The following is a 24,117-nucleotide window of genomic DNA, read 5'->3' on the forward strand; positions in this document are numbered from 1 at the left end:
TATGTGTGTGTGTGTGTGTGTGTGTATATGAGTGTGTGTGTGTGTGTGTGTGTGTGTGTGTCTGTGATAGATTTAACTCTTCCTCACAGAATGCTTCTGATCCCAGTCCATGGCTTCCACAGCTCCTGTGTCTGCTGAAGCATTCATTCATCCTTAAGGGCTGGCAGCTGGAGGGTGGGGCGGCGTTTACGGCTCGGCCCCATACCCCCTACCCTTTCTCCCCTTCCTCCCTCATTAGCCGAGGAAATGCCAGGGTGATTACCTGTGCCCACCCCTGGGACGTTACCACCCTCCCTCCCTACCTGCACCCCCACAAGCACAAGGGGACTCCTCTAATCCAGGCGGTGCCCTCCGTCAAGGGTATCGCCCCACACAGCTTTCAGGAACCCCTGGAACATGCGGTGGGTGTCAATGTGTGCCAGCGCATGCCTGGTTTACCCTCTACCCCCCCACTCACTGTTCAAATTCCTCCTGGCTGGCACCCCCTCTGGCCTGCCAAGAGGGATAGGAGCAAACGGAAGTGTGTGTGTGTGTATGTGTGTCTGTACAATACTGTATGTGTGTGAATGCATGTTTCTGTGTGTGTGTGTGTGTATGTGTGTGTGCGTGTGTGTGTGTTTGTGTGTCTGTACGAATGTGTGTGAGTATGTTTCTCTGTGTGTGTGTGTGTGTGTGTGTTTGTAGAGTGTGTGGTATCTGTGTGGCTGTATGTGTGCACATGTGAGTATATGTTTCTTTGTGTGCACAGTATGTGTGTGTGTGTGTGTGTGTCTATGTGTGTCAATGGTAGATGACTCTGTATCGCTCTGGTCTGCCATGCCCTGCCCCACCCCATCACACAGTAGCTGCTGAACCCCCCCTGCCAGCAGGAGGAAAGTAACTGAGCCGCACTCTGATGCGTCCCTCCCTGCCTTCCTGGACGTCCTGCTGTCTACCCTGGCTCCCTGGACTGCACACTGATATGGGAGGGAAGACAGAGAAAGATGAATGGAAAGACAGATGATTGAGTCATGACAACTATTGGACACCTGTTGATTTCGGAGGGACTATTTGCAAGAACTATTTGCATCCTATCCTTCAGCCTTTCGCAGTCACAGAGACATCTTCTTAAGATTCACATGCTTGTTGAAATATCATATCTCTGTCAGCTGATGTGAGTTCTTTGATTGTATAGACACAGACAGGCAGTTAAAGACACAATCCAGTGAAAAAAACTCCTGATAACACATTTAAGGCAGCAAAAGACCCAAAGAAACAACTTCATGTGACCGTATTAATATGCTGTCATATGCTGTCAGACCATGTCAAGTTATTATGTTATAATAATGTCATTTTTTACATTTGACATTATACCTTTGCAACTGCTGCTGTCTTAATGATTGAGTAAAAGTGTTTGCAAAGATACAGGTACTTCAGGTTTTTACCGTAATAAAGGAAATGCCAAACTGCTGTGAGATTGTTTTATGGTGTACAACAGTAATGTTTCAAATTGGCCACTAGATGGAGATCTTACAAACTTCAGTGGAATGTAAAGTGGATACAATCCACAAAAAGAAAAACAGATTGCACTGGAAACACTGGAATAACACTATCTTCTATTACATTACAGGACAATCAATGTCTATTGTCTATGCAAAAAGGTCTATTAAGTATATTCTTATTATTAAATTTCTAATATCCATAAATAAAATCTTGTGAGGGTGAATAAATACGACCTAGGTATTGTGTCAGATGTTGATCACATTTTTAAAGTACTGTACCAAGTAAGGCATAAAAAAAGACCAACTGTCCAATGAAAATTCCCTTGAGGTTCTTTCAGTGTTACCCTCTTACGCTATACCTTCAGGAGGATAGGACATAAGATAACATTGGCATGAACAGACACCACACCTCCACTCCTGTCTCCTTCCAGAAACTGAGCTCAGTGGATGAAGGTGGCAAAGACCTGACAGAGCAGGTGTGAGGGTGCTGGTTCTACCACCAGGCTTCTCTTTCCCTGCACTTCCTGCTTTAAAGCCACCGAGTCGTGTTGATCAAAGCCAGTGAGGACTGAATGAGTTACGACTAGCACATACTTCAACAGGACACACACACACACACACACACACAGTGGCGGAACAAGTCAGAGCCGGGCCGGGGGCGGGGCACATGACCGGCCCTTTATTAAACTCATCATAACATAATTTTACAACATAGGCTACACATGCCCGCAACAGCGGGTCTTACAAGCGTCAGCTTCACGGAGAGCAGCTATGTAATTTTGAAGTCCATCGAACGTACATGAAGTGTAACCAAGAGAACAACAACAAAAACATTAGGCTACATGACCCCTAATAATAAAACAACAATAATACGCAGCAATATTTGAAGGGCATACGACGAGCCTTGCGCTCCGCGAACTCGTCCACGATGCTCTGTGTATGTCCATTTTCTTTGCTCTCTCATTCTATTATGTTTTTTTTCAATGATCTTTAACTTGGGGAATATAGGTTGCAACGGTGACGGGAAGAGTAAAAAAAGAGTCAGTTTAAACAGCAAGCCGGTAAGAAAAACTATTGTCAAGACATTATGCAATTAGGCTACTGTACCCCGGAATACAAAAATAAACTTCAGAAAGACAGAAAGTTTGTTGTACTGTATTCTGTAGTCTGTATTCTGTAGTCTCAATGACCGAATCAGTCTGTTGTCAGTTGACTTCGTTCAATTTATTGTAGGTTAGTGGCCTAGGCAAATATGAAACGGAGATGTAACGTGGCTACCGGCGGGATTTTGAACTTGCATGTTTCTTGCATTTTAAGGCAAAAAATACCATGGGATTGATGTGTTCTCCATTTGAGGAACGTAATCAATTGCGGACGTGCACAGACAGCTCAGACACAGAGCGCATATAGGCCTAGGTTAGGCTACTTTCACTTTCTAGAGCGCATTCATTAGGCTACGTAAAATATGCTTCATACCAAAACAACGATCAAACATTATCAAATGTATCATGACGTGTTGTCACAAAGACTAAGACCAATTAGAAAATCGAAACCAAAATCATGTAGGCTAAGTGTAAGTGTTCTCTCATTGACGCCTGTTGGAGACAATATCGTTGATCCAATTTTGTAAATTTGCACGTCGTAAAGTTCAATATGAGAGTTAAAATAACGCCAGTCATACAGCAGAACATTGTATTCAATATTTTACACCTACTAAATCATCAAAGTAAATTTCAAAACTTTTCAGCAACCATGAGTCATAACTCGTCCTGACTGGGGCAACCTATAAGCCTAATGCGTCCCACTCTGATGGAAATGATTGAAAAGAAACAGTATTATTAAATACTGAATACAGTTGAACAATACCCCCCTACACACACATACACACACACACACAGGCATTCACAAACAAACACAAAAAAACAAGCCATACACACGTACAGACACATATATCAACTAAAATACAGAGTTCATGTACATGTACATGTGTCTAATCACAAAAAGTTCCATGTGTCTAATCACACCTTAAATTATTCCCTGCTGTACAGACAGTCATGGCTGCCCTTTGCAGCCTGAGGTAAACATATCAGATTTTGTTGTTTCACCTTGAGGATTAACTCCTATGATCTCCCTGTGGTGTTGCATTCACCTCTGTGTGGTGAATATGAAGCATGGATCACCAGAGATCCAAGGGGAAAGAAGCTGCCCCGCCCACCAACACTCACACACACACACACACACACACGCGCACACACACACACATACAGTTAAGAACAAAATGATTCAAACCCCTGCCAAATATTGATTTAATGTTGATTTTCTCTTGACCAATATGTTTGTTCTGACTGAAAATGACACTGCCACATGCCAATAGGTTGTAAGACAATGTGGTAGAAACATGGAATCAAAAAAATAAGCGTTTTTATCTTTTTTTAACATTTTTATGAAAAATGGCGTGTCCACAATTATTCATACCTTTTTAAAATAATCACTGGAAACATCTTTATTTGCAATCAAAGCTCTCAAAATGGTTCATAATACGTACCAAGCCGCTCCATGTCTCCACAATGATTGTAGACCACACCTTTTTAGCTGCAATCCGGGTTTTGAGGCAGGAACGATTATTTTGATTATTTACCATCATTCTGGCCTTGTGCTCACTTTTTTGACGGATTGAGGTCTGGACTCTGGCTGGGCCACTCTAAAATATGACATTGTTCTCTGTTAACCATTTCTTTCTAACCAATGATGCCTATTGGGGCAGGTCTCTTTGCACACTGCCTGATCTTTTCCTCCAGAATCTCAGTGTAACCTCTTGCTTTAGTGTTACCGTTTACTTTGAGAAGGTCACCAGGTCCCCCTGGTTGAAAAACATCCCAAAAGAATACTTTTCTAACCTCCACATTTGAAATGGACATGGTGTCAATCTCAGGCCATGTCCCTGGGTCAAATAGAATTCAGCGAAAGCTAAATTCTTTGTCCAGGTGTGCCCTTATAAAGGTTTAGCTGAGTTGTGCATGTTTGGAGAAGAGTGATCCATGATCAGCATCCAAGATGATCAAGTGATCCATTTTGAGATGGAGTGAACATTTCAACCACCAAAACACCATCCACAATGTGGAGAGTAAAAATGGTATGAATAATTTTGGACATGCCATTTTTCATAAAAAATTTAAAAAAGATGAAAATGCTGCTTTTTTTGATTCCATGTTTCTACCACATTGTCTTACAACCTTTTGACATGTGGTAGTGTCATTTTCAACAAACATATCAATAAAGAGAAAATCACCATTGAATCAATATTTGCCAGGGGTATGAATAATTTTGTTCTTAACTGTATACACACACACACACACACGCACACGCACACGCACACATACACGCACACATACACACCCACCATCACTACTGTTGACACATACTGCCCATGGACGTCTGCCTGTCATAATTATGGAGAGAGTAACCTTTCTGCTGGACATGACACAATACACTAACCTGTAACAGTCATTGATTCTCCCCTTACTCTCACACGTAAATAAACTAGGTGTTCAGATGGTCAGATGGCTAAATGCCACTCAAATGATTCAGAGGGTGACAACAGTTGTTTTGATGAGAATATGGAAAACTAGACAGTTTTTTTCGGTGCCACTGAATTTAAGTTAACTAGCAAGCAAATTACTATTTTTTACAGTAAAAAGTAGACTTGTGCATGAGTGTTAAACTTATTTTGTTGGTACTGTTGTAAGTGTGCAACAGAACCTGAATGTTAACATGTTTTGATAGTGGTGGACAATCACAGGTCGGCAATGTCTGGGATCTTTAAGAGAGATCTTTCAGGAACCCATGTTTTATTTCAGCACTCATCCAACAAAACACCAGTTTGTTTTTAGAAACATACGCCCTTCAAAGGTCATGGAATCCAATTATAGTCATCCTAAAATAGGATGCATAATACTGATGCACTGTATGTTGTCTAGATGTCCATTAACATGGATAACCATTTAACTTCTTACTAAATGTCACTAAATCCCTTGTTGCATCCCATAACTGTGCATTAATACATTGAACCACCACGTATATATACAACTGCACGCTAAACCAAAGATCATCAGAGAGATCCTCACCATACCTATCACAAGGAAAAATGGCCAAAGGTAAGCACACTCACCACTGGGGAAAAGTAACTCTCCATCTCTATAGCCTGTGAGGTGCAAAAAATATTTCTACTCTGTTTTCACATCATTTGAAACAGCAGTAGCAAGGTATTGTAGAAGAGGTTTCTCTGAATCAGACTATTTTGTCTGTTTATTTGTTTACTTTCTATTCGTCTTGCATATGTTGACACAGCTCCTTTCTCTCCATCTTCAAATGTACAGGATCTCTAACTTTCCTTCTGTTTGTCTGTTAGTGTGTTTGCTCTTGCCGGCTCTGTTGGTGCTCAGTTCTATGGGCCACGTGGAACCATCAGAGAATCAGCGCCTCTTCAGACATGCGGCAGATCGCATGAAGTCCTTGCATCTGATGGCTGTGAACATGATCAGCGACTTTGTACGTTTTCCTGTCTTGAGAAATTTTTTTTTTTAGAATGTATCCTCTATCACCAGTATCGTCAGCTATCCTTGATAGGCAGTGTCATATTAGAAAGTACTGTATGAAGCCCTCTTGGGTAGTGAGGTATTAGTTTAAAAGGATGAATTCACTTCAGTTATTCCACTTATTCCAGTTTCTTAATTTGATGTCTTCACACCAATTGATGTCAATTTCTCCATCTATTCCAATACTTCTGTACAGAGCTCCAAGTAAATCTCACCTAATGTGCCTTGATTTTGTGTTTCAACTGTACTTTTATGTGTATTGGTTAGAGCCTTTTAAGAGCCTTTCAGCCTTAATTAAGGTGAGTTTTCAGCAAAACTCACATCTGGGGCTAAACAATACCTCTTAATCTTAACTTCCTGTCAACTGTTCTCTGTGGCCAGGAGAACAGCCTGGACTTTGATGACCGCGTAGAGATAGGCAGCAACTTCCTGTTGTCCAACTGCTTCTCCGACTCCATCCAGGCCCCAACCAACAGGGAGGAGATTCAGAAGAGTACCGTGAGTTTCCTGTCCGATTTGCAGTCTTGTCTTGTACTGTCATTAATCCCAGCCTCAACATAACTGAGTAAAATAAATCTTTCAGAAATGATTAAGAAGGAATATAACAGTAATTCTTTGGGGCAGCCATGGCCTACTGGTTAGGCTTCGGGCTTGTAACTGAAGGGTTGCCGGTTCGATTCCCCAGTAGGAAAAATGTGGGCAGGGGAAGTGGTTGAGCACTGCTCTCCCATGCCCACATCCACGGCTGAAGTGCCCTTGAGCAAGGCCTAGGCCTAACCTCCCTGAGTGCCGCTGTAGCAGGCAGCTCACTGCTCCGGGTTAGTGTGTGCTTCACTTCACTGTGTGCTGTGTGTGTTTCATTAATTCACGGATTGGGATAAATGGTGAGACCAAATTTCCCTCACAGGATCAAAAGAGTATATATACTTATACTTTAAATTAAATTGACTGCCTGACCAGTTGACATTTACCTAAGGCTGATTTCTAACCTGAAGTAAAGTGTTTAGTGATTTGGGAGAAATTTGAACTCAAGCATACAATACCTCATGCCTTGATGAAGAACAGAAAATAAAATACATTTTTAAAAACACTTTTTTTTAAATCCTCCTGGTATATTTTTAATGATGTTTACAGTTGTTCTGTTGGATTTTCCAGTTGCTTTCACAAACACTATACTTCTCATTTAACAATTCGTTCAAAATGGCTCGCTCTTTTGGAGCCATACACATACACCTGGCCTTTCCTGAGGCTGATGTGTTGTTTGCTTCTCTTGACAGCTACTGAAGGTTCTACGCATCTCCTACCAGCTACTGGTGTCGTGGGAGTACCCCAGCCAGGCTTTTAGTGGAACCTTAACCAACAGCCTGAAGCCCAACGCCATCACAGACAGACTCACTGATCTGAAAATGGGTCTCCGCATCATTATCATGGTAAGACACATATCATGGAATGAGACATACCCAAAGCATGACGATGCATGGGCACAGCCTGAATCACTTAGCTTCCATGAGTTTCATCATTAGTGGATTACCATCTTCAGTAGGTGAATTGGCGGATGACACATGGAATATTCTGTCAGAAGTATTTTCTTTAACTACACAGGTGAGGTTTCATACCTGTGGATAAGAAATTCTGTTCTCTTCTGTTTCAATCAATTTAGTTCACTTTTTTCATCTTCTTTTCTGCTTTTTTCAATTCTAAATTCTTTCAATTTCTATTCTGTTGTTTTGTTGTGCTCTTTTCTGTTCTGTTCCATTGTGGTCTTGTGTTGTGTTTGTTCTTGCGTTTATATCCGCTTTTATCCCTGTGCACCTGAGGAGCACTTGACTGGCCAGTCCACTGTTGAGGAGTACTTATCGGCACCTGCAGTCTTTGACGAGTCTTACCTGAATGATGGTGCCCCGGGGAAGATCTACTCTCTGATGGCCTGCTTCAGACGGGACATCCACCGTGTGGAGACCTTCCTTAGGGTCGCCCACTGCCGTGTGTCCCCCAAGGAGTGCTTGCCCTAGGGCTGCACAGAGAGGGGGGGGTAGACTGGCTGCATCTTTCCAGCCTTTCAAGCATGGTCACTTTCGTATTTATTCTCTAATTCCGGGAGCAGTCATGTCTATATGTGAGACAAGCGTAGTGGATTGGTTATTACCTGAGAAGTGTTAGATTTCATCGGTTTAAAATATTTGGTGTCAGTGTTGAAATGCAATTCTTCAATTTACCCTGAGAAACCCTACTGATCTGCATGATTTTGAAATCCGCAAAATTCATGTAACTTAGAGGGATTCAAATTACTAACAACTAGAATATAAAAGCATGTTATTATGCACACCATAACAATGTTGCGTTTTAAGAGTTGTCTCCATGCTCCCATGATTTAGCTCCATGTGTGTATGTAAAAAAATAAATTTATTTTAATATTTCTTTAACTTATTCACTGCCTACTCTTTAGTGTATCTGTTCTAGATTATTCAATAAAGCTTTGCAATACAAATTACTGACTTTCGTGTCTCTTTAACACATGGCCACTTCACTCAAATAAAGCTAAACATTTTATATACGTTGTTCAGTATGGTGAGGTGAACAGCTCTTGATAAGATTAACCATCTGGTGGTACACTCTTTGGCTAGCTAAGGGCGCCCTTTATTTAATGAGGGTGGAGTCTCTGAGTCTCTGAGACTGAGGGAGCATCACTGATTTCTGTTCCTCCAGCACCTCTCTGCTGCTTGTTATTTCTCATTGTGTGACATGTTGCTGAACAGTGTAGAATTCTGTGGGATTTGAGTTGTTTTGAATGCACAATTACATAAGCTCAAAAACTGCACATAGCTCCTTTAAAGGTATTAATTATTATCAAACAATAATCAAAATACAGTGTCAATATACTCTGACTTCATTCACCAACCAAAGACTAGTTTCATCTGTCTTCAGTGTTGAAAACCTAAAAACCTACATTATTTGCCAAGGCCAAGGCACAGCAGCCATAACAGGTTGTACGATACCCTGACTTGTTCTCTGGTCAAGCTGCTAACTGTCCTTCCCTACTTTATGTCCCCCATCGCCTCAACAAAATGGTAACAACATTAGAATATTATTTTCAAATGATGGTTCCACCTTGTCTTACATTGTCCTCCCGATCCCCTCTGTCTGATGTTTTTTTTTTTTAATTTTATATGCAGGCCTATTATTAATATCTCATTTGTTTGTGTGTGTGGTTGTTTTGATTTGAGTGTATGATCTTTATTGTCAACAAAGAAAAGCATTAATAAAGATAGGCATAAAAAGACAGTTTTCCTTGTTTAACATGCCCCACCGGTCATATCTCTATTGCCCTCTGCTCCACTCTGAACCATAGCCATAAGGAGAGGGAAATTGCAGCCTTTTCATGAATCAATTAGGGCTACGTTTATACATGGCCGGCTATTTTCATAAACGGACATTTCACCCTCTCCGTTTTCAAAAATAACATTGTGCACACCTATAAATGCCGTTAAGAGCATTCCAAACCTGTCGGTGGCAGGAGAAGCTCAATCCCACGTTAGCCAATCAGAATCCCGAAAAAATAGCAACAACAGCTACAAATCACTTTCTGGGCCAAAAGCGTTTGCACATGTAAAAATGAGTACCACCTTAATAGCATCAATGATCAGTAGCCAAACAAACTGTAAACATAAGGCGCTCACATGACGTTAAGCATTTTCTGGCGCGTAATGTGACGTTTGAGAACCTAAAACCCCGTTTCTCTCAGTTGATACAACACAAAACCGGCTTTATCAGAAATCTCCACTTTGGCCGGAGTTTTTACAAATAATCGTTTTCTGTGATAAAAACGGGGTTTTTGTGTAAATGAGAGGCCTTCGCTTCGTGTAAACGGGGCCTAGGTCTTTATGGAAAAATTTGCTTTTGACATTTTCATCGACTTACATAAGACAGAGTATTAGGGCCACACATATTTTTGAGGATAATGAAATTATTAAGCTTACGAACACAATGATACATTCTAGAAAGAACATTTGGGACGCGAAAACAGTAAAAGTAAACACTTTAAATAACTGGGCGATGAGGAGCACGCAAGACACAACAATCAATGGCAAGAAAGCCATGGAACAAATGCTTGCTAAAATAACAGAGGTGAAAATAATGCAAGACAAGGGCTGGCATGAATGCAAGCGACCGTCCGGTAGGCTATCCTAGGTTGTTCACTTACGACAGCGTTACATATGGTCTGAGGCAGTCGTAATTTTTGTCTTAAAAATGTTGTCTTTTGTCTACATTACACGTAGACTTGCGAATCATTTGAGTTACACACGCGTCTTTTTACGATAGACTTACGATATGTGTAAGTTCTACGAGCAGTAAACGTGTGCTTCGACTTACAGTCATCTATCATTTTCTTAACTTAATTTCTAACAACCTTCAAACAAACTCAGAAAGTTTAAATGTGCACCTATAACCACAAATTCTAAATCAGTGTGTCAGTAGCTAGTGCAAGATGTTGCACAAGGTACAAAGTTTGACTCCAAAGTAGCGACTTTCACAGGATATAGATCTAGGCTATTTTGCTCAATATGCAAAAATATGAAGGAACCACATCTACCATTATGGATCACCGCAGAGACAACAGTAAGAACATGAATTGGCAGAGTATCTCCACTTTTTGAGAGATATGAATCAGAGGCAAATCCTGACCAATTACAGGCTCAAAGACCACAGTGGAAACACAGACACACATACTGGACACACACACACGCACACACAGGGGTGTAGCACAAGATCCTGGGCCTCTGCATAGGCAGTCCTGATGGGTCCCCATGTTTCCCCACCCCCCTAAAAACAATAATAATGATTGGGCCTCTGTTCACATGAATCTGTAGGCCTAGATGTTTATAAGTTAAAAACAATTTAATCTGCCCTTCATGACTGTCTATGCAGGGGCCCAGGCCATCTTGCCCCTGCACTTACTGTATGACATGTACAGTAAGCAGTCACTGAATGTTACTCTTGGTGTCCCATACCTAATCCTTGAAATACAAAGGATTTTGATTTAATATAAATCTAATTTCCTATGTGGTCTTCATAGGGCTGTTTCATTCTCAAATTCAATTAGTCATTCTTAGTTGAGACAGGATAAAACATGTAATTAATCCTTAACAAGTATTATTGTAATTGATCAAGACTTTTCCCCTGAACCTATCCACTTAGATAACTTTCTGTAACTATCCCAGTGTCAGTCCAATCTAAATATTCAGCAGATGGTTGTGTGTGTAGGTGAATGGGAGACAGCTTGCATAGTCCACAGTGGAAAACTAAATTTGATCTGTTTTCCTCTCCTGATCAGGTCGGAAAACACTCTCTTCAGACGTTGAATACGGCAAAAGTGATCTTACTGACCCCAACAGACCTGCTTGTTTGTAGTGTTCACTCTGCTAAAAAATGGCCAAACAGAGAGTCTTATTTAAGGTTTTAGTATATTGAACATGTGTGTGCGTTAGTGTGTGTATGTGTATGTTTACTGCCTCTTGACTCTATGGGAAAGACCCATAGAGTCTAGTTTAAAATATTTTTTGATGTTTTGATGTAAAAATCCAATGTAGTTTTTTTTTTTTAACCCTGGTGGCTAAAGGGTTAAGGAGCACATGCCAAGATACCTAGGATGAATAGTATATCAAGAAATAACATGCAAGATGCATAATAGCAACATAGGTACACACACACACACACACAAAGACAAACATTCACATAAGCATCATGGAACATCTCCCGTTTCCCCTTATAATCAATTAATGCATGAGTAACACCTGTATATAAAGCTTTACTTCAGACATATGACAACAAATTCACCAACACTTTTCATACAGAGAAGATCCTACACCCATCCTCACCTGCAAAATGACTAAAGGTAAGGAAGTTGCCTCTATGTAACTATATAGTTCAAAACTTGAACCGTTGAAACGTAAATCTATAGTTACATTTTGTATACCAAAATTTGTAAACTTTACAGATATCATGCCAAAGTGCAACTTCTACTTTAAGGCCTGAAGATTTTGTGCTTCACACAGAGCATGATTTCTAGTAGGACGCTGCATAGAAAGGAACATTATGTAGTGATTTTGCTTAAAACAATGGCTTCAAACTCATTTTGATGGTGCACTGACAGTATATTAGGGATGTCATTGCAATGGTCCATGACGTCTGCTATTGCATGTAACTTTGGAGTATCATGCAGGAAAATTACCATTTTCATTATTTTTCAACTCACTGAGTACCCTTGTAGTACTTCTTTTCAACATACATGGCAGTCCTATAGATTTTTACTTTGCCCTTTGAAAAATTATGCTAAAGGTACCCAGTGTGTTGGAAATTGACATCAAGGTATAAATATCAATTCTGACATTGTGTTGCTTTAAAGACCTAAGGAGTGTGTTATGTTTGTGCATGATCATAGCTGATGCATGATCATAGCTAATCAATGTGCTTTTGAACAGTAACTGAGTATGCTTGACTCACAGTCATCCTAACATCTTGTATATATTGTGTGTCTGTCTTGTACTGCACAGGGAGCTTGTTGTTGCTGCTACTGCTGCTGAGTATGACTGGAAATGGCGCAGTGGCTATCAATAGTCAGCATCTTTTCAACAACGCTGTCATTCGTGTGCAAGTCCTGCACCAGTTGGCTGCGAGAATGATCAATGACTTTGTGAGGATCTTCATCTGTTTTCTTTATAGAGAGACAGGCAGTTAAAACAGTGAATGAAAACAAATGAGTGGGTTCACCAGCGCCATCTCTGTGCTTTTTTTCTACTGCAGGAGGAGAGCCTGTTCCCGGAAGACCGCAAGGCTCTGAGTAGGATCTTCCCCCTATCTCACTGCATCTCGGACAACATCCCAGCCCCCAGCGACAAGGACGAGACCCAGAGGAGCTCCGTAAGTCCAGCAAAGGGGCAGGGGATATCACCACCCGCCTAACAGCCTCTCGCAGCCCCTGTGCTGCCTGTATAGCTTTACACCAGAATATACAATGTGGTTGGAGTGAGGGAAATTCTGAACCACATCAATAAAAAAAAAAAAAAAAAAAATTATTTGTAAGGGACAATGTGCAATTAAAACATAAATGTAACCATTTGGTGCATTGCACCAGAGTTAGCTTTAGGCTAAATTACATCTGCTCCAGAGTCAGGGTAGGGAGGAGATGGGGAGAGCGGTCACTCCACCGGGCCACAAATCCACCACGATTATAGCTCTGCATCCTCACTGCCCATCCCAAAGAAGTTTGTTGGTATGGCCCAATATGGAGTAAAAAATAGCATAAATTCTCTAAAAAGTAACTAGAGAGCATTTTTGAGAAGATGCTTAATGTGGCAGAAGATGTGTCTTCGGCAGTTGGAGGAGGGCATGGGACATAATTGTATAATTAAATAATATAATTAAATCAGATGTCTGTTATAGGTGTGTAATAAGCCCAAGGAGGTGGGCTTCAGTGATTTTAAAATTAGCTAGTGGGGATGGTTGAGCGTGACATAAATCAATGTCCTAAAATTTGTTGTAGAGCATTTGTGTCTTTGTGGGGCCTTTGGCTTTTCTGAAACGGAATACTTAAAAATAGAAGGCAATGCTTATTTTTTGTTAGGATGTATTCGAGTGTACACATATTTTGTAAAGAATACTCTGAGGAATGTCATTTGTACCTGATAATTGTTCATTTGATGATGAACTGTTCATCTGCTATTACCGTACATGTCTTCCAACTCCAACTAACCTTTGACTTAAGTACAGCACCTTTGGAATGTGTCTGCTATTGATTTCACTTACACGTATTACATTTGGTTGTTGTGTACTCATATACGTTGCCAGTTTTATTCATTCACCTCCTGTTGGTTATCCTGTCCCTCCCGGCGGCGAATGTAGCTTGGACGTCTCCTGTCTTCTTCACTCTACCCATACGGAGGACTGAGTTTCCATCCAACTCTTTTAGGCGCACTTTAAAGGCATCCTACACAAGTTTTGTACCTTAAAGGTGCAGTCAGTGATTGCGCAGGAAGTTGCGTTTGTTTGTGTTTATGTTTATATTTATTAGCAGCAGACACTTTTGTCCAAAACAACATACATTATTACATTATATTTTAGCTAAGGACCAAACAAAACATGCCAGAGAGGCAGCTCAAACCTACTTTCAGTATTCCCAGAAAAACTCCACGCAATGTTTAGTTTTTGTTTGGGGCACAGGCTGCCGCCACTTTGTTTGTTTCCAATTTTCGGAGCTTGGGCTGCTTACATAGACCGGGTTTTTTTTTTACAGTGTAGGCCTACTCACAGGCAGTTAACGGTCATGAGGAGATGATTGCTGAATGTGACAAAATGTTTTATGGCCTTGACGATTGCTGACTATACATTTAATATAAAAGCCTTGAACTAACAAACTTTTACTGTAAGTTGACATGACTCTTCGGGAATGATTTTTGCCAGATTGTAAACAAATCCACATGTATTGTGTCCAGGAGGAAGGGTGCTAGCCAAGAGTGGTACTTAAAATACATTCTAGCAACTGCAGGGGGAGCCCAGTAGAAAATAAAATAATAATAAAAAAACGCAGATGTGCATATTCTTGAGCCAAATGTTCATGAATGCCATATGCGATGATATGCAAATGAGCTGAATGGAAACCTTGATGTTTGCCTTGTCAGCCTACTGGCTGACATTTAGACAGTCTAACAATAATTCCGATAGCTCAGATATATATGTGATATTACTTTACCGATATTTTTCACAATGCATGTGATAGAAGTAGAAGATATCTTAAGCCATTTCGAAAATATTTATTTAGTCATTTACCATTGCACGGGATTATGGCAAACGTGCGGGCATAGTCAAATTGCCATATGGCCAAATCTGTAGGAGAAGTTGCGGCGCATAAACAGATATAAAGCCCTGGCCCACTTAAGGAGAACAATGACTGTGGTATGGACATAAAATAACTGGGTTTCTAACTCCAGCATCATTCTAAGTCTTTGATGTTGAGAGGCTCTTAAAAGTAATTGCTCCATAGAATGCTATGCCCTGGTCTCTTGGCAGGTTCTCAGGTTGCTCCGCACATCGCTCCGGCTCATCGAGACATGGGAATACCCAAGCCAGGCTTTCAGTGGGGCCTTTTTTAATAGCCTGGGGCCCAACGCCATCTCAGAAAAGCTCAACGACCTTAAGATGGGTGTCAGCTTGCTCATTGGGGTAAGACTAGGAAACATTAGAGTTCACATAATGCTCCTTTTGTCAGGATGCCATCAAGATTAACTTGAAGACAGTCATTATGTAGTCATGAGATCCACTATTTTTTTATGAACATGAAAGTGGACAAAAGTCACAAATAGATTCCGATCAACAATCAAACATTGTTTTGTTTTTATTTACAATGATGATTAAAATTCAGAAAAGTGAACCAACCAATCCAAGTGTGCTGTCCCCTTCAGGCCTACCTGAATGGTCAACCTGACATGCAGGGCAATGACTCTCTGCCCCTGCCCTTTGAGGACTTCTACCTGACCCTGGATGACAATGACCTGAGCAAGAGCTACCGCCTTATGGCCTGTTTCCGCAAGGACATGCACCGCGTGGAGACCTTCATCACCATGGCCAGGTGCCGAAGGTCCCCAGACACCAACTGCACCCTCTGAAAGCAGCCGGGTGACCAGGGACACCTTGCCAAACCACCAACCAACAGGCCCAACACCGATGGCCACAATCCACTGATAGTTCTTTATACCCTCTACAACTTTTCTTATTTTTTAAAACTATTATTATGAGGGGGGGTGGTCATCACACTGGAGATCTAGTTTGAATTAAAATTGTTATTTTTAAATGGTATCCCCAGATCATAGTGGAATCTGGAATCGGATTTAGATCTGATCAAGAATAGATGAATAGATGAGTTCCTACGTTAGCTGACCATCTGACCTGTTATTGTTCTTGTGTTCTGTAATGTGTTGTGAAAGAACCATGCTTAGAACCATGCTTAGCTAAGCCTAAACACAAGCTCACAATGGTGCTATGCAAAAAAGTATATTTGCTATGGCTTCTGATAAACATGAAAAAATCAGCCATTATTGTCCAGTGTTAAATATGTGGATTTGTCTTTTTTAACCACTCACTATAATACTTATCGGATTTGCAAACACATTGCAATGAGCAGTTGTTCAGATGGTAACTTATGGCCATGTTAACTTATTCAGATTTATTTTCAAAAGTTGACTCTTTAATCGTATTTAGTAGGTACTCTTATCAATATCTGTGTAAGTATGGTATTTTCCAATAAAGAGTTGCAGCACTAATGACAGCCTACTTCTTATTTTTTTTACTTGGGCAGTTCCAGCGTTATGGATGTGACAGTTGGACAGATAATGGTAAACAAAATGCCTTAGAGCAGAGAATTTTGAAGGAAACTGCCAAAACCATGATATACATAACATTAAGGAGACTTGAATGAACACAAAAAGTGTATTTTTGAAACTATGCGTCTATAAACTATAAACACACACACACCTACACAAATGCACACACATAGACACACACACACAGGCACGCATGCACACGCACACACAAACACACATACAAACACACAGACCTACACACCGTTAGCACCCTAGCACACAAAAGCAAACTCACCAATGCACACACTCATTTACATAACACAATGACATGACAGACAAACATAAAGCCATGTGTGCAAAGTCCCTATCAGATCTAGACAAATGGAGCTGGGGAGGAAGACAGAGCTTCATGCATGCTTTATGCATCTAGCCTGCAGTAACTTGCAGAATTTAAACTTGATGTACCATACAGCTGCACAAAATATGACCGCTACTCAGTCCTGTGCATTCTCTCTGCAAAAATATATTGCGCTTGTCAATTTGTCCTCATCTCCTACTCCATCACCTACCCTTCATCTCCTACCCACAATGAGGACAGTCAGAGTTTGGCCTGAGGGTGCAGACTCAGAACTTAGCAGCGTTTTGAAAACATCGACTGGAGAACTGCCACTCAGGTCACCCATGACTCCCACACACCCGTTGACTTATACACCTCCTCCATTCTAGACTGTCTCAACTCCAACATCAACAATGTCACCACCCCACTTTCCCTAATTAGGCGCCATGGATGAACAGTGAGGTCTGACTCCTGCTTAAGGCACGTGACATTGCCTTCAGATCAGGTGATGCTCAGGGCTAACTTGAAAAGGGGCATCAAAAAGGCCAAGCACAGCCACAAGCTAAGGATTTAGGATCACTTCAAAAACAACTCTGACCCCCCAACACATGTGGCAAAGCATCCAGGCCATCACAGACTACAAACCAAAGATTCTAGAACAGAGCTCTGTTCTAGAATCTTTGCTACAAACCTACTAACACCACCCCCCCTACCACTGATGCCTCCTGATGAGCTTCTATGGTCACTTTGACAGAGACAACAAAGAGGTGGCCATCAAGGAAATGGTCTCTGCAGTCAGCCCCTCACACTCTCCCCCACCGTGTGTACGGCACTGAGCAGGACTAATGCATGTAAGGCTGCTGGTCCTGATGGCTTCCCCGAACTACAGGAAGTCAAAAGCTGGCACACACACACCTCCTTTCTTACCAACGGGACTGAGGTGGAGCATGTCACCAGCTTCAAGTTTCTGGGTGTCCACATCTCTGAGGACCTCACTTGGACCCTCAACATCTCCACCCTGGCCAAGAAGGCTCACCAGCGTCTTCTTCCTGAGGAGACTAAAGAAGGTCCACCTGTCTCCTCAGGCCAACTGTGTCACAGTATGGTACTGTAGTAAAAATTATTTGTAAGAACATATTGTATACAAATGTGACTAACTTCATCAGTCTGTCTGCCTCATATTTGCATTAACTGCCTGGTGAAGACACGCCTCGACCATTTGCAAATCAAGTCTTTTGTCATGACGGCCTAGCTTTTGTCTTATGCCAGACTTCACTATATGTGGTCGGCGCCAATTAAGCACGCATATCTCCGGGGCGTGTCTGAACTTTTCCACTGGAACAGACAAAGAACCTACTAAAAGATATAAGGCTGTGACGGACAACGTTCGGGAGGTGACTTGAGGCAACTTGTTTCATGTTTCTCCTCCGAGCCGGCTTGTAATAAACCTGGGAGCGTCTCCCTTTCTTAACACATCTCAGTTCGGTTTTGTTTCCACGTCATTTGTAATTCTCACCACAGAACGGCAACTGCTCTGCCTCTGACTGGAAAGAACTGCAGAGGGTTACCGGTTCCTCACTCCTCTCTTTCGAGGCGAAAGGCGCACAGCATCATCAAAGACTCTTCTCACCCCAACCACAGACTGTTCACCGCACTCCCCCCACAACCCACAATTATTTCACCCCTTCCTCAGTCTAGTCACCCTGTGACGCTTACTTTGCCTAAGTTGTTAAATGGAATTGATGTGTCTTCAAGTCATACAGTAATTTCTTTCTCCTGAAGTTTACGGATGAAATTATTTCCAGATTCCCCCCTGATGAATAAGTTGCTAGCTAGTAGGTAGTAGCTAGAACTTGATGGTATTTTCCCAGTTAAATGAGGTGCCCTGACTCCTCCTGACCCTACCGAATTGCCCATGAGCAAGAGTACACATAGAGTTTCAGGAGAAGGGGATGTTGAGTCTGCCACACATGCATGAAAACGCATGCGCACACACACACACACATTTACGAGAACACACACACACACACACACATAAAAGCAAACTCACACACTAACTTACACATAGCATGTTCCAAGAGTGGGGAATGGTGTAGGCAGAGAGAACATGAATGGTGGCCATATTTTGTATCGCTATGCGCCACATTTAGTTCAGAAGAGCATTACTAAGAGTATTTCTTTTTTGCCATTGACTTCTTATTTTAAGTTTTGGAAGATGAACAAACAAAATAAGAACATAAAACAGGCACACTGAGTATCATCGCCATAAATATGTATGACAATACCAAAGATAACATTTCCTCCATCTGACAAACAACAAAATAAAAAATAAATTTCAACAAAATGGAGAGGTGTATGTCTTTAAATTGCAATTTTATTTTGTAGTGTTGCAGTTTAACAAAGTTCCACTACTAAGTAATTAACTAAGCAATTTTTGTGCCTACTGTAGTTATTCTTTCACAACTCCATCTGAATAAAAATCCATAGCCTCCAGTATATGATATAAAATTAATATGAATAATGATCTGTATATAAGCCTGATACTGTAAGTGCATATATTACAATATGCATACCATAATGCACACTGCAAAAACTGCTTATCTAACAAAATCTAACCAAGTGTTATTAATCTTATATCAAGATAAAAAAAACCTAGTTGGTATTGTTTTCAGTATAAAGAGACTTACCTAGCGCTTTCTTGTGAAATCATTTGACTTAATTTAAAAAGAATTTGACTTATTTTAAGACATCTCATCTTGAAAACAAGCAAATTTGTCTGCCAGTGCGTTGAGCAAATTTGTCTTGATAAGACTCCTTAAAATAAGTTAAAGTCTTCCTAAATTAAGTCAAAATGATCTTTTGAGAGGGTGCTAGGTTAGTTTTTTCATTCTAAAAACAATACCAAATAGATTTTTTAATCTTAATATAAGATCAATAACACTTGGTTAGAATACATTTTATTTATAAAGCACCTTTCAAGACACCCAAGATCGCTTCACAAATGAAATGTGAAAATACAGACAATTTACAAACACTAGAATAAAAAAAGAAAAAGAAATCAAAGAAAAAGAAGATGCCACATGGATCTGTGTGACTCGCCAGCGGATCCAGACATCAAGACATAAACTAACAAATTAACAAATAATAAAAGTTAAAAGATTAAAATCCATATCTTAAATGACTAGTCTTATTTGTTACACTACTAGACCAATTGGTTAGTAAGTAAGTAAGTAAGTAAGTAAGTAATTGTTACCCTCTAACTACAATAGCGATGATAAAAGATACTCTTTTATGTCAATGCATATATTCCAGTGCACCAATACTTAAACCACAGTACACACATAGAAATTGGTGACACTAACCCTCAAATAATTCCAGCTAAATATGACTCGCTCTAACATTTTCATTCTGGACTCAGGGTGCTGGAGGATGTGCTTGCGCCAGGCTCTCTGGATGACTCGGGAGGCCACGTTCTCTTGCTTGCTTTAAATCTTCCTCGGGCAACAAGTTGGTACTTTCCTCAGTGGACTTGTTGAAGATCTCCAGGATGATGGCAATACACATGTTCAACACTATCAGGAAGGACAGGACAATGTAAGAGCATAAGAAGACTATTGCTACCCCAGGGCTTCCACAGTTACCCCTTACATCTGATCCTGGGTTTTCCATATCAGGGTCACAATCGGGTGGACCACTGGTCATGGGGATAAGGAATCCATCCCAACCAGCTAAAGTTGTGATAATGAAAAGGCAGATGAAGCTGTTGCCAAAAGTTTCAAAGTTGTACATGTCATTGATCATTATTTCACGCTTAACATATGCAAAGTTAAACATGCCAAAAATAGAGAAAACAAACATGATGAGAAAAAGGAGAAGGCACATATTGAAAATAGCAGGAAGTGACATCATCAGGGTAAACAGATGGGTTCGAATTCCCTTGGCACCAGGAATGAGGCTCAGAACTCGACCAATCCTTGCCAGTCGGATCACACCAAAAAGAGCTGGAGAGCCAAAATATTTCCAAATGAGGTCTGCCAGAAAAAAACCTTAAAAAAGAAATAAAAATAAAATGCATCAACTATGAACTAACCCAATCTTGTTTATATTTCTTTATGCAATTAAGCTGTCATTTCCACTTACCCACTATGGATATAATCAGCACAAAAAAGTCCAAAATATTCAGGCCACTAGAGAAGTAGTACTGTCTGAGGCCAATCAGTTTCAGAATGAATTCCATGGTGAAGATCACAATTAAGGCAATGTGGACGAAGTAAAGTATCTCATACATCTGCTCACTCTGGTTGTCTGTTTCCATCATTAGAATCACTATGTTGAGCATGATCACAACCATCATAAAGATGTCGAAGAATTTGTTGGTGACCAAGTCAAAGACCAGTCCAAAGAATGTGTTCTGCATGCCCAAATACAAAGACAGGAATCATCACAGGAAACACATAATAATGATCACCTAACAAAGCTTTGGCTATGTCATGCCACATAACTTTTATGGCATTGAAAGACATTTTGGGTAACAGTGAAAAATAAACAAAAAAAATCAAGACTGTTTATTCATTAAACTTGTGGGAAAATGTAGTATGGTCCAAGAAAAAAAAACATCAGAGATCACAGAGGTTTGTGCTCTCTCACTTGACAATGTTTTGTTTGTTTGCTTATTTTATTAAATGTACAAGAGAAATGGTAATACTATGGAGATAAATAAGGCTTTCTCTTACAGTTTCATCTTACTATTCAGTAAATTGGCAGTTGTGGAGGTAGCTCACGAACAGAGAGCTCACCCAGCAGAAAATAATACAAAGATTCCACAGCAGAGAACAGGCAATGTCTGGAATCATAAACGTTCATAACTCGGCCCAGGCCCAGCTAGTGAATGGGCATTCAGCTATGAAGTCAGACAAATGAAAAAATTTCTACTAACTTACACCGCTGGTATCATAGATAGGGACATGTAAAAGATGTGACCATTTTGGGTGAACATGAGAGTTTCAGATAATTGTATTTTTTATACGTGAGGGTTTGTGAGAAATTATAGAAAGCTTCTACTGTTGTTTATAACCAACCTTTGGTCTTGGTATAGGCTTCAGAGGCTTAGAACTGTGTGTCTTCATAGCATAGTAGTACTTCTTCTGTGCTTCTGTCATGAAGATGCCAATGCCTCCATAGTAAAGGGAGAAAAACAATTATTCAATTATTCTTTTTGTTGCTTGAGATTCCCAGAACACTGAAACTCCCCCTCCCTCTCCCGCGCTGCCGGGTAGACCGAAATAAGTTTTCAGTGAAAAACTTGCTAACCGATGCACGCAAGATTACAAAATGTTTGTGGTATGTTGGCCTTAAGAAGCTGCATTAACCAAGCTCCTTGAGACTTATATGTGATGTAGCGCCACATATTGAAAGACTTTGGGCCCTATTTTCACGACGCAAAACCCAGCACAAAGCGCATTATTATCCCAACGCAAAGCTTTTTCCTATCTTACAGTACACTTCACTTTTATTAAAGAATGCGCCCAGGGGTGTAGCAATTAACGACATAAGGGGCTCTATCTTAGCGATCTAAAATGCATGGTCACTAGTGAATAGCTTAAATCATTTAGGGGTTTGTCCAGTCCACATTCGGGGTAGCTTTGTTATCAAATGTTAGACGCCTGGCGCAAAAAGGCAGCTCTTATGTTTCTTAATTAGGCATGGGTGTGTTTTAGGCGTAACCTCCTTCAACCAATGAGAATATCTGTCATTCCCTTTAACAGCAAGCAGTGCAACTTCAAACAGTACATCAGTATTTTAGTCAGCGGCACATCTGAAGGAATCTGCTTGCATACAAAACCCTATGGAACAGCTATTCTACTAAATCATGCTTTACTAAAACCTAGCAGAGTATAGGCTACACGCATCTGCGCTCGTCTATTATAATGACCTCCACGTAGCTAGCGTAGTGGTCATATAGGGATTGTCAAAGGTTTTTTTTTTTTCCCCGTCCCCTACTTCCTGAATTTTTGGTCAACGATAACCGGGACACAGAAACACTGGGGGACATGACACTTGGTGGGCATTTAGCCCCACTAGATTTCTACAAAAATGTTTTATTTGGTCCCCGGGGACCACTAAACTAAACTGTCTGTACACTTACAAAGTTCTCAATGCTTCGGTTTACATATAGGGCCCCTCACTATGCTACCGTGGAAGTGTGGTGCTATTTTGAGTCTTGTTAGTGGTATAGAAATAGCGATTTCGTTTTACTTTGCGCTAAAGACTAGCGCTAAACGCTTATTAGCGGTTTGTGGTAAAACTGGTCACGTTCGATTAGCATGAAAACATGAAGAAACATGAGAATGGACGAACTCATGTGTAACTCATGTACACGTGTTATTAACCCCTAGGTACATCTTGCGCCGAAATTGTCCTTTAAGTATAAACTGCTCACAATGTAGTTTGTGGCAATGTGGTTATCACAGAACAAAGACCTCTTTTATTCTTACTATTATTTCTATTCTATGCACTCTTTTATTTCTTACAAAATACATTACTGTATATGAAGAGCCTTTTTAATAGGAAACTAGATAGTTAGGCCTATTCAAATACATAATGCCCCACCTTGATTAGAACCTTGTTACATTGTGTTTGTTAAAAATGACTAATGGCCGATATTGGTTCATCAGTCGGATCAGTTTTTGAAAAACTCAAATATTGAAATCGCACACACACACACTGTAACGGTGGCCTCTGACACAAGGAAAGGAAATGATTATGTTGGGCGCCAGGCAGCATTAAAACTGCCGTGTCAGTATTAAGACCCCGTCACCCTTCCCGTTTTAAAGTTGACAAGAAAAGAAACAACACAGCATATGGTTTTCAAGCAGGTGATGCAGTGTATTAAACAAAATGTAATTCAGTTCAGGACGTCGGCGACGTCGACAACAGTTCATTAGATCAACAAAACGCTACGTCTATGGCGACGCACACAAACAAAACAATAACCAAAAAACAAACAAATGAAAACGAGCAGCAAGTGTTCCTGTGTGAGTGTGTGTAGCCTATATGAGCGTGAGATGAAAACGACGTAGGCCTAGTTGAAACCGAAGTTTTTGGAGGAGGTTTGGTATAGGCCTATGCTCGATTAGCCAGGCAAAAAGTGTAGCCTAACACTTCGCACTAATGCAATAGCACAGTACCTTTATAATTCAAGAATTCAAGGCAAAGCGAAATTCAGGTAAGTACCGGTCCCAGTGACGGTGATTTTCTGTGACATATGAGGCGATCATGGTTTTCAGGTTTCTGTTAACCCTTTCCGTCATGTTTGTCTGTGGATGATAAGCAGTGGTTGTTTGGGGCTTGAC

General features: G+C 40.7%; 2 protein-coding genes across 3 annotated transcripts in view; one reads left to right on the forward strand and one right to left on the reverse strand.

Moving 5' to 3' along the window:
- Positions 1–5,604: 5,604 nt before the first annotated feature.
- On the forward strand, positions 5,605–16,389 carry gh1 (growth hormone 1). The gene is made up of 10 exons (XM_048244940.1): positions 5,605–5,635; positions 5,890–6,029; positions 6,458–6,574; positions 7,354–7,506; positions 7,894–8,077; positions 11,919–11,969; positions 12,628–12,767; positions 12,878–12,994; positions 15,140–15,292; positions 15,532–16,389. Exons 1-10 carry the CDS (start codon positions 5,626–5,628, stop codon positions 15,733–15,735), a joined length of 1,269 nt encoding a protein of 422 aa, XP_048100897.1. The 5' UTR covers positions 5,605–5,625; the 3' UTR covers positions 15,736–16,389.
- A 3,251-nt stretch (positions 16,390–19,640) lies between these two features.
- Positions 19,641–24,117, reverse strand: part of LOC125295807 (sodium channel protein type 4 subunit alpha B-like) — a 105,260-nt gene continuing 100,783 nt past the window's right edge. For both annotated transcript variants that reach the window (XM_048245313.1, XM_048245312.1), the window contains exons 24-26: positions 21,844–21,945; positions 20,906–21,176; positions 19,641–20,811 (exon numbers count right to left, since the gene is read on the reverse strand). In XM_048245313.1, coding sequence (XP_048101270.1) covers positions 20,180–20,811; positions 20,906–21,176; positions 21,844–21,945 — 1,005 coding nt within the window. In that variant the 3' untranslated portion in view covers positions 19,641–20,179. The remainder of the gene's footprint in view (positions 20,812–20,905; positions 21,177–21,843; positions 21,946–24,117) is intronic.

This window comes from Alosa alosa, chromosome 6 (genome assembly GCF_017589495.1).
Source record: "Alosa alosa isolate M-15738 ecotype Scorff River chromosome 6, AALO_Geno_1.1, whole genome shotgun sequence".
NCBI classification, from domain to species: Eukaryota; Metazoa; Chordata; class Actinopteri; order Clupeiformes; family Clupeidae; genus Alosa; species Alosa alosa.